This window comes from Rutilus rutilus (assembly GCF_951802725.1).
Source record: "Rutilus rutilus genome assembly, chromosome: 20".
In the NCBI taxonomy this organism is placed as follows: domain Eukaryota; kingdom Metazoa; phylum Chordata; class Actinopteri; order Cypriniformes; family Leuciscidae; genus Rutilus; species Rutilus rutilus.
In genome coordinates, this window is record NC_140225.1 from 13,193,883 (window position 1) to 13,206,254 (window position 12,372).

The 12,372-nt window shown below is 36.4% G+C and overlaps 1 protein-coding gene across 4 annotated transcripts in view; it reads right to left on the reverse strand.

Moving 5' to 3' along the window:
- phactr2 (phosphatase and actin regulator 2) overlaps positions 1 to 12,372 on the reverse strand; it is a 36,962-nt gene that overhangs the window by 14,742 nt on the left and 9,848 nt on the right. For 2 of the 4 annotated variants that reach the window (XM_084390596.1, XM_084390594.1), the window contains exons 2-3: positions 662 to 829; positions 252 to 326 (exon numbers count right to left, since the gene is read on the reverse strand). In XM_084390596.1, coding sequence (XP_084246722.1) covers positions 252 to 326; positions 662 to 829 — 243 coding nt within the window. Of the gene's footprint in view, positions 1 to 251; positions 327 to 661; positions 830 to 7,604; positions 8,017 to 12,372 lie in introns of those variants that run through there. The other 2 variants (XM_084390597.1, XM_084390595.1) reach the window with 2 other exon arrangements.

Consider the following 12,372-nt stretch of genomic DNA (forward strand, 5'->3'; position numbering starts at 1 on the left):
TTCTACTGTAGGTGATGGTACCATAGTGGTTAAAGATTAAAGATCGCATCCGATAACCCACTAGCACCACTTTACATATGAAGTAACAGAGATCCTTTAACCTCATTTAAACATGCTGCACGGAAATGCCTTTATATTGTATTATAAATCAATTTAGACAATAAACAATCTAATCATTCTAATGAGTCATTCCTTTAATTTCACAGAAAACAGCTCAGCATCACATTCACTTGCTTTATTTAAAATCTCACCTTGGTCTGGAATAAGGACACCTTTCCTTATGAGCTCTTCTCGAGTTTGCCTGGTGGATATTTTCCTCTCCAGAACTACAAAGATGAAGGACATATCAAGACATCATTATATCAAGAACACTATATGGTTACTATAGTTCACAGAGTTCAGTAAAAGTGCAGGCTGCTGCCAGCTGTAATATGTTGTGTGCAATAAATGTTATGATCCGTGGTGTGTCTACTGTATCCATCCAACTTAAATCACCACTTGAATATCATGCTGGATGATGTAACTTTCATGAAGTTGTGAGAAAGCATTAAGAAAAGCCAATAGGGTATAAATGTGATAACTACATTCTGAATATACTGTACATAGATGGATGTACTGTCCCAAGTATAAACATTAAAGCAAAATGCTATTAGGGATATACCTTTGGAGAGGTCCTGAAACTTGTCACTGGTCCTCTTCTTTCTCCATTTCCAAGGTTTAAAAATCTTGCCCAGAGAAGAAAGCTTTCCACCCTTTCCTTTCAGCTGAGAAGACTGCGAGCTTCCCACCACATCACAGTTGGCCAGAGAAGATTTTTCCAGACCGTCCACTAAAAGTGAATCAAAAGCAAGGAAAAATGAGAACATTGAATGAAATGACCTCAAGACAATGGAAAATAGCCAACAGGTTTTTACAACAAGAAATACTTGTGTGAATGATTGTTTCTGACCATAACAACATACATTAAAGGGTTAGTTCACACACAAATGAAAATTCTGTCAGTAATAACTAACCCTCATGTTGTTCCAACCCCGTAAGACTTTCGTTCATCTTGGGAACACAAATTAAGATATTTTTGATTAAATCTTTTTGAGTCTCACTCCTCCATAGGCTTCTCTGTAATTGAAACTTGCCGGCCCAGAAAGTTAGTAAAGACAATGTTTAAAATAGTCCAAGTGACTACAGTGGCTCAACCATAAGTTTATCAAGCAACAAGAATACTTTTTGTGCACAAAACCCCCCCCAAAATAACGACTTTACTCAACTATTCATTTTCTTCTGTGTGGGCCTCTGAGTGAAGTTACGTAGTGTAACAGCGCAGCGCTTCTGGGTTGTACGTCAGAACGTAGGCTCACTATTGGCCGACGCTGGTCATGTGTGTGATGCTGGCCAATTCAACCCAACAATACAATTCAAAACAATACAACCCATAAGCTCTGCGCTATTACACTATGTGAATTCACTCAGAGGCCCACACAGAAGAAAATTATTTTTTGTTTTTTTTGCGCACAAAAAGTATTCTCGTCGCTTGATAAACTTACGGTTGAGCAACTGTAGTCACTTGGACTATTTTAAACATTGTCTTTACTAACTTTCTGGGCCGGCAAGTTTCAGTTACAGAGAAGCCTATGGAGGAGTGATCCAGCTCTCAGATTTAAAAATTTTCATTTTTGGGTGAACTAATCCTTTAAGGCACCTTCAAGCAGCAAGAACAACTAGCTGACTCTTTCCATGAATAGCATACAAAAACTGTATACAAGAGCCTGAAACAGATTAATACTTTTACTCAAGCAAGGACAAATAAAATAGTTCAAAAGTGACTAAAGACATTTACAATGTTACAAAAGATTTCCATTTCAAATAAATGCTGTTTCTATTCATTAAAGAATCCTGAAGAAATATATATATCTCAGTTTCCACAAAAAATATTTAGCAGCACAATTATTTTCAACATTGATAATAATAAGAAATGTTTCTTGATCACTAAATCAGCATATTATAATGATTTCTGAAAATTCAGCTTTGCCATCACAGGAATAAATTATACTCAGAAATATTTTAAAATAGAATTACTACTTTTACAGTTTTTTTTATTTTTAATCAAATAAATGCAGTCTTGGTGAGCACAAGAGACTTCTTTCAAAAGCCCTCAAAAATCGTATGATGCGATCAACCAAAATGCATCTTAATACAAGGTGTAAACAGGGCCTTAGTCAACAATGACCCTTAATCACAGAACAGATCGATTATTTTAGGTTAGGTGCTCACTTGAAGTGTAAGGTTTGCAATTGTGATTCAGCCAAGAATTGAACTCTCTTCCACCCCACCCTGACAACTACATCATTTATTCTTAGCTTGCAAAAAGAAGACACATTTCCACAATCCACATGGCCCACGCAAAGAGATATTAAACCCGTTCATCAAACACAGGCTAATCCAACAGAACAGCAGACCTAAAGTCACAGACACACCTCGCCAGATGAAGTGTAAAATGATCACAAGAGCATTTTCCACATGGCTAAATGAGATCAAAAAACTGAAAACAATAAACAAAGAGTCAGGCTCCAAAGCAGTGACACCATTTATCATTTTAAGAAATCCATACACGCTTACAATTGTTCTCAACAGAATTACAGCAGAGACCCCGGTCAGTGTGTGCATGTGTCATTGTTATTTTTGCCAGGTTTTTCATACAATGAAAGTTACCAACGTTGTTTGGACTACGAATATTCCCTTAAAATCTTTTTTTTTTGTGTTCCAGAAGAAAGTCATAAAGCACTGTTATAATAAATAAATAAATAAATATTTACAAGAAAATACGATTCCAGAATTTATTAAAAAATGTCATGTTTAATTCAATTTGTTAGGCTACTTGACATTTCTTCGTAATTATTTGTTTCAAAGTAAATCCTAGAGCATTTTTTTCCAGTGATGTCTAGGAGGACATGAAAGTGAGTAAATTATGAAAGGAGAGGAGAAAGTAACTTCCTGGCTCTTGGGTTTGAACTATGAGATTGAACTATGATTCAGATGGAAAATAACTTTTCACAACTGTCCATTACTAAAAATCGCCACACACCCAAACGTAGCTTCACATTGACATTTACAACACATTTCCGATGTAGTTTGATGTAGTTCACTCTGTGTCCTTAATGTAGTTTCATAAGATCCTAGATGCATAGATTTGTTGTCGCAGTGCAGAAAACAGTGTCTTGTTCTCAGCATGTCGACAACACAAACCTAACTGTTCCAGAATTCAACTACAACTAGGTGTTTGAGAGTGGGTCAAAGTAGACACTGTTCTCAGGCAGCCAATGAAGACCATAGACTGATATGCAAATCTGTTACAAACCTATGTAGCTTGCTGCAAGAAGTAAGACTGGAATTACTGATAACTTCTTTCAGGCAGTTTAGAATCAGTTCTTTCCATTTATCATGGAATCTTCACACTGAAAATATAAACTTGAAAAAAAAAACACTGGCATTACTGATAACACTGGTCGGTGTGGTGTTGATATTGTATCTAATTTGCAGGCATCAGGGAGCCACTATGAGTTTGCTGTGCATTGAAATCGCTTTTCAATCCTCGCTTGCGAATTTGCAATCGCGCGTACACTTTGTATAGGGAGCGGCAGTACTGATCGCACAATTTACAAGATAAGAAAATATGTCAATGATGATTGTCAACACAAAGGAAGATATTTTGTAGAATGTCAGTAACCAAACAGTTTATGGGCCCCATGGATAAGAATGGGAAAAAAATACTATGGAAGTCAATGGGGTCCATCAACTGTTTGGTTACCCATATTCTTCAAAATATATTCTTTTGTGTTCAGCAGAAGAGAGAAATTCATACGGGTTAGGATCAACTTGAGGGTGAATAAATGACAGAATATTTGGGTTAACTATCCCTTTAAGCACCAAAACTACACTTCAGCTACACATCAATATACCACTTACCTGGGCAATGAAATGCTATAATCTGTTAATATGGCCGCCCAACACACACATCTTCCACAAGCATCATGAAACATCCTGAAGTTTTTTAAGGAGTCCAAAATCTGACCAGCAACCAGGATATTTTTCACACAGAAAGGTGCGAAACCCAAACACGAAGCCCGTTTTTCACAATGCACGGAGGGATTTCATTAGCGGACATGTAACAGGAATGTGCTAGATAGCATGCCTGTGGTCTTTTCACCACCATCATGAGAATGCCAAAGCGCCTCTTCACTAATCAATTCTCCCTAAGGAGCCACTGACCCTAAACTTCATTGGCCTGTCAACAGCCAGTTGGCCACTGATTGGATTATTAATAGAATGTGTTACTCCCAGAACTCCCAGTGATGAGTGCAGTCCCTGAGATCAAAACCTCAGAGGATCAAGCACAATTAACACAAAGAGGACACCGGTTCACAACTGAGCAAGCAGAATTCATCTGAAGGGCACAGATGAACATGTGTGGATGCTGCAGAACAAAAGTAGAGCCACAGTACACTGTTGAAATGTACATAATGCCAGTTTGATACTAACCAACATGAGGTCATAGTTGCATGGAATGTTTTGCAACAAAAATTTTGGGTGTAAAAAACACCCCAAAATTTTTATTCTGTCATAATTGACTTACCCTCCTGTCGTTCCAAACCCGTAAGACTTTCGTTCATCTTCGAAACACAAACGAGGATATTTTTAATGAAATCTGGGAAATTTCTGTCCCTCCATCGACAGTCCACTCAACTACCTATTTGCCGAATCAAAAAGTTCATAAAGAGATAATCCATAATGAATTGAGCAGTTTAGTCCAAATTGTCTGAAGAGACACGATCGCCTTATATGAATAACAGATTGAATTTAGGCTTTTATTCACATAAGCATTCACCAAACATCAGTTGTGGTAAACGGAAGGTCAAGGCTTGCTTGACGTGCGAAAACCAATGAGGTTCATTCTCGTGTTACACAGCACGTTTGAGCTTCTGCAAGAACCAATAAGGTTTGTACGGTTGAGCTTTTTATGTTCGCTGATCAATGTTTATATGTGAATAAAAGCCTAAATTCAACCATATTAATCATATAAAGCGACCGTGACTCTTCTGAAAATTTGTACTAAACCGCTCAATTCATATGGATTAGTTTTACAATATCTTTATGAACTTTTTGAAGTGACAAAGTAGTAGTTGTGTGGACTGTCAATGGAGGGAAAGAAAGCTCTCAGATTTCATTCAAATATCTTAATTTGGGTTCCGAAGATGAATTATGGGTTTGGAACGACATAAGGGTGAGTAAATGATCAGAGATTTTTTATGTTTAGGTGAACTATCCCTTTAAGATGTTTAAGTCTCTGATATAAACTAAGTTCTAATTCAGTCAGTGAAAACTCAAACTCCAATTCAATTCCAATTTGCATAATGTTTTAGCAAAAACATATATCTGTTCATCAATTTGTAGTTTTATAATGGAGCATATAATTGAAAATGACTAATAAATATTCTTCCTTGTGTTCATTTATTGAAAAAATAGGGTGAAAACAGAAAACACACCTTAATTTGGGTCTTGGCTTAATTAGTAGTTTAAATGAAACAATGGTTGCAGAGCAACTACTACAATATATAAAATATAGCCTATTGAATATCACCAAAATGCTGAATAATATGGAGAATTTTTTTTAGCCATACCATTCAGATCTGTATTGTGGCAAAAATGCTGCAAATATTGTTTTATATTATCACATTTGAGTTTGTACAGCTGACTAAATTCCTCACTTCCTCTTTTGTATGGAGAGGCCACTGAAAATGCATCAAACATGACAAATAATCATGAGGACCTGAAAACAAAAGACATCAGTTATTAAAACCTCTAAGGCTTTCAAAGAAGGCATGTGAGACTTAACGGTTAAAAAAGTTCATGGGAGTCATATTTTAGTGCAGCTCATATCAATATCCCTGACAGCATATTTCTTACAAAACAATCACACATTTGACTTGCCTTATGCTTCTAAAAATAAATACAAAGCAGCTGTAAAGAGAGATCTGGGGGTAAGTGATGGCTAAAAAAGCCACTCTGCCTGAAAATGAGTTCATTATCTCAACACCTTTTTTTTTGTTTAAGTCTTGCTAGTCAATAAGTTAGCAGAGGACGTTGATAAAAGTGTAAAAGATGCAGCTTGTTTTTGACAACAGGTAAGTGGATAAGGGCAACAACGAATGCTAAATCTAGGACTGTATTAAAATTTGCAGGCAGCATTTGAATACCACATCCCCAGTTCCTCATGATACAAGGAAAATAAAAAAAGGCAATTTCAGTCAACACTTTGTTCCCCTATTGACAGACAGGAAATGCCTATGATTTTAATGGCCTTTCCTATAAAATGATTTAAAAGAACTAGACCAATGACAAAAACAGCACTGACGATTTCTGGATCTAATTAATAGAGAAGCACTCAGTGCCATTCAACCAAATCTTCGCTTTGCCAAAATTATGTCCAGTTTTCATTTCTGTGGCCTTTCAAATCCAGTACAGTTGCTAGGCTATATATTTCAGACTCAGTCAAAACAATTTAAAGCATGATTCAGTATTATTTAAAAGCACCACATGCATGCTGTTCATGAAAACACAATAACATCTGATCAACCTTCTTTTGAGAGCTGGTAAACTGATCAATAGAAGCTTTTATCGCTTTGGCAATAATGGAAATTATGGGGAAATGAAGGTAGTGACAAATCTCGTGATTCAACATTTGGTTCAGAAAGAAGCTTAAGATTACAATCACAGTGCATTGTGGAGTACTTGCTTGAAATTCTTGCTATCGTAATTTGACTGTAGCATACTAAAACACTTAATTTACTGTTTCTTTTTTAAACAAATAATTTAAAATCAACACTCTCCAGCCTCAGAGAAACTGAACATGTCACACCTGTATTAAACGTAACCAAAAGCAGTAAACCTGCAATTTAGACATGGGTTTCGATAATGAATAAACTATTTACACTGTTATTTGTTCAATTTACTGTAAAAATAGAAATGGCAACTGCCAGGAATTTACCATAAAAATACAGTGACGTTACAAGGAGAATATTTAGCCTCTTCTACTATAAATTATCCGTAAATTAGAAGATAATAATTTATACTTGAACCCGAATTAGGAAGTACATTTCCGATAGCACATTGCGAGAAATAGAGCAAAAGTACACAGTGAAACAATCATTTCCTGAATGCACGAGCCAGTACATTTTTGTTTTTTCGTCCTCTTCAAGGGAGGATGTTATAGTTAAGTTAAATTAAGTTAACGCAAACACCTCAATTCGCCGAAAGATACGCGTGACAAAGTCGTACTTGTTGATCGTTTACTCTACACGCGCCACGAGACAAACCAAAATCCACGCGTTTGTTTATAATGGGAGCGTTTTGGTTCGTCTCATCGCGTAGACACTATCAGATTAGGTCAAAGCCAATGTGCAAACACCAGACTTGAAAATGAACTTGGTTTCCCGCGGACTCGGACTTTAACTAGCCCTAAAAAGTCACGTCTTCCCTCCCTGGCCGTTTATTGAAATAGCGGTGTGGGTGAGTAAACAGCGAGTCACTGAACAAGCCCTTCATACACTTACCGCTCGTTCTCTGAGACAAGCTGGAGACAGATGTCTGGCCCATGTCGATCTTCAATGGGCCGCTAAACAATAATCATACGACGCCCCAAGAACTTGTACAACAAAGCCCACTCGATCGACATAACAGGAGACTCATTTCCCTCCTCCAACTCTGAGATCAGCTTCTTAAAAGAGCTTTTCCATATGTGAACTCGCAAGAAACGTAATCGAGCTCCGAGTCTCCGGATTTAAATGCCTGTCATTCCTTTTTTTGCAGACTGAAGTTTTAGCAGTCAGAGGTCATAAGGAGGAAGTTTCAAGCCCCTCCTCGCCTCAGCCCTGCTTAAAGCATGGAAATGTATGTTGGTAAAACACAGGCCATGACCAAAAGTGACATCATTAGGAATTACTAGTGCTCGTGCTATTTTCGACTAGCCTACACTGCTTTACAGTTTACACATATAAACAACATGGTTTATTCTGGTCATAATGTATTTTGCTAACTGTCAAATGACATTTTATCTGTCATTGTGGTCAAGAAATGACTAGTGTAAAAGTTACATTTAACTAAAGAGAGTCTAACTATAAAGCTGTATAAAATATGTAGGCTAGACTACTAAAGATAATTCATTATTGATGATTTCAAGACCTGATTGTTTGAACTAAAATTTGTAAAACGTTTTATATAAAAAGGAGTTCAAGTTTACCTTATTGTTGAAAGTCAGTTTCTGAATAGACAATTGACCTTCAATAGCGGGGCATGTTGTCACACTGGAACTGGCCATTAAACAGGCTGTCAAATGCTTTCAGCAAAATGTGAACAATATAAAAATATGAAAGATTAAACATTTTATGAAACAGCAAAAAGTAAATACTGTAACATACAAAAAATAACATTGGAAATTGTGTTTCAAATAACAAATTATATAAATTAAAACCAATGACAACCTGCCCCGGCCTGACTTGAATGAAAATACCCTTGTATTGAGAACACTGTTCAGCCTTTCAGCTATCTACATTATACAGCTGAGTGAATGTCATTGTGGTTTTATTGTTCACAATAAACCATATTTAAGGTTTGACTATTTTAGGTGTTTGAAACCAACATCTAAACCGAGCACTAGAGAAAACACTCAAAACCAAAAAGTTACTAAAATACAGTCTTTTTGGCAACTTCCATTTCTCCTTTACATCCCATGAGGATAATATGCTTTTTTTATATATAACAAAACAATAGGTTTTATAGTGGCAAATGCTAACGCTGCTATAATCTTTAAGTTTGCTTGTGCCTATTGCTTTGTTTCCTGCAAAAGAGGCCAAAAGCCCCACAGACTTACTCCCTCCCACAATCCCCTCTTCCAAAGCAGAAATTGTGGGAGGGATTCAGAGCAGGAAGTCTTATGGAAACAAGCCAACTCTAGAGATGTGAGCTATTGTTTTGCGCACAGCTAAGCTGAATGTTCTCATCAAGTATGAGCTCTCCACCCCTTCCCCTCCTTCCTGAAGGTCCTCCTCACCATCATAACACCATGATCCTGAGTACAACAAGCTGCAAATAGTGTGATTTGTTGATGTAATCTTTGCATCATGATCATATGATTTCAATTTTGTTATTCATTTTATTCAAGAGGGGTGAAATAGTAGTATAGAGGTTTAGTATAAAGGTCACAAATAGGGGAAACCAATAACTGCAGAGCTACTGAGTAACACTGTCACCACTGTACAGCATTTTACTGAATTTTCAGTATTTTTACTGAAGAACATACAGCTCTGGAATATAGAACATAACTTCAGGCATCATTAAATTAATTGTGGTTAATGAATTTTATACATTAAATTAACCAACACCCAACATGTTAATTCAATTTTCAAAAAGTTTGAAACAAGTAGTTTTGTCATAATCAAAGCAGAAGTATCATAAATATCTTAGCGAATATGGGGGGCTTTGAATATTCTGTTGGACAACAGGGGGCGTGAGCCAAAAAGGTTGAGAACCCTGAGATGTAAATGGGCTTTCCCTGCATAAACGTTGTTTGTTAAATTATAAGAAAGACTTTTAACATACATATATATACATACATATACATATATATATATATATATATATATATATATATATATATATATATATGTTAAAAGTCTTTCTTATAATTTAACATGTATATATATACACACACACACAGTAGAAAAATGTTGCTGCCTTACATTAAGTACAATCAACTTGGATGTTTAAGTCATTTCAACCTAAATTACATAAAACTGACTTAAAAATGAATTGAATTTTGTATAACATATAAAAAAGTTTTAAAGTATCATATTTTACAGTGTACACTTGCCAATGCTTTGGCGATTTGACCAAATGGAGGGCCTTTGCTGGGGTTAGCAGAAGCCCTGAATGGCTGGTAAGTGGTTAGAGTGGCATGTCATTCTGATATCATGGTCTGTCTGCATCTGTTCAGTTAACACTGACAGGGAACCATCTGTACTCTGATAACATTTCACATGCATCACATATTAAACACATAAGACAGACACACATAGACTCCAAAGAATCCACTTAAACCAAACTACTGCCAAAACAATGCAGTTATAAGGGCACATTCATTCTAAAATCACCTTTGATTTTTCCATGCGTTCTGCAGATGGTCATGCCAAACAAACGGTTTATTTTTAGCCATGGAAGAATAATAGTAGAAATAATATCTCCATGCTAAAGAATATCTCTGGGAAACTATTATAGACAGCTACATTAGTATGCAAACAAAAAAACGTAATCACCATAATCCTATAATGGATTCCTGATCGATTATGGCCAAGGCCCAGGTTTAAAAATAGAAGGAGCGTATGGAGAGTCACCAAATCACATTCACAACACACCTCCTCATACCCTGACAGTATCCCGGAGAACGCTGCCATCTATTGACCAAATGCGTGCACTCTGCATGCAAATATCTAATTTGATTGAAAACTATTCATCTCTGTTTACTTCTCAGGATTGATATATGGTTTAGGAATATGTTTGCATGTATTTTGTTGCTATTTGATATATCTCGGAATGTCAGAAATGTTCATCACAAATTGTAATAAGTAAATCTGTTCAATTAAATAAAGTGAATTCAGTTACTGGCACGATTGTTGGTCCACATGCACGCCATACAGATGCTCTACCGGGTCTCGTTTGAGAACACCTTAATCTGATTTCCAATGCAGTCAGATATCCCAAGAGACACACGTCTGGACTTACTGTAGAGAGAGAAATCTGTCCATTTGCTCTAGAGTGCAGCCTGAGTGCATATGGGAAGACAATAATGGCATACAGCTAATAAGTATAAAGCGGATCTGTTTGCATCCCATCAACAACAAAAAAAAGTTTATACAACGTCTATGCATTAGTCTTTAATACACTGCTCATCAGCTCATGATCTACCACTAGCTTTGCCCCCCTTATATTGTTAAATGTCTGCATTAGTATGATGTAATTCATGCTTATAGCAGAGATTTGTGACAATGCCAATAGAAATGATCACTTCATGCCTTTGGAGTTCACCCACAATCCCCTAAATGGGTGCAAGGACCGTCCGAAACGTAAATGCAGCATCAATGGAAAAGATGTAGGAAAAGCTCATCAATTATTAACTGCCAATCTCAGCACAAAATAGCAGCTAATTATTGTTTAAGTGATGCCATTTAGTTCTTTCCGCTGCTCGGATGATTTATTTATTAACTCTAAACCAAGAGAAAAAGTTGTAGTTGTAGTTATAGAAAAAGAAAACAAGATTATTGCACCTCATAATGGTATACAAATATAAAAACCATAGAATAAACTCTGCAAATTTAAGCAAGTTTCTGAGATCTAAAGATAATTATCTCATGCACGTTTCTATAACTACAGTAAGATGCATGAGACATAAGCAGTTTTGTTAACCAGGCATCACCTAAAAACATAAAACATTTCAGAGCAAACAGATGAGGTATTGCTGGAAATGTTTCTGTAGACTTCTGGCTCCTGTTGGGAGCACAACGAGGTATGGCAAACCTTGTCGATCAATACTTGACATCCTGCCTGTAAGTGTTTTTCCCCAGCACGGATGGCTTATTTGGAAATCTGGGACATTTAATAATAGTACATCGCAGGGGCAGTGGAGAGCATTAAGTTTCACTAATCAGAGAAACAAATGCAGATTATGCTCCCAACATTGGAAGGACCAACACTGTCCACCAGCACATTGATAAGAGGTATTACCAAGACACTAAACAAAAGCAAACAATCATTATGTTTAATGAAGGGGTGTAATACCAGTTTAACACATAGTTACTTCGGATTTATGTGTCAGGACACAGGTATACACAGGTAAGTGAACTGATTCATACCCACTTAACAAAGATAATACAAAAAGACCACAAATAGCTCACATGCACATTTGTATGCTGTACAATTTCTTTCTTTTTTGCACTTTAAATTAAAAGTAAATTACTCGCATATGTGACTACATTTTCAAGCTAGGTTACTAAATAATGTCTATAATTAGTCATTGGCTAATAAATTGTTAGATGACACTCACCAGTGTTTGAGTTGGAGGCTAAGTTTTGCACATGGTATTTTATTCACTCGCCTTGCACTTGAGAGTTTTGAATAGAAAGAGAGTTTATTTTCTAAGCTACTAACTCTACTGCATCACAATGTAGAGTTTCGCTGACCGATCTCCGGCTTTTACTAACAACTAGCAACACGAATGTAGCATCTTGCTATATCTTTAGCCATCTTTAGCTATGTCATGGAAAGGCTCTC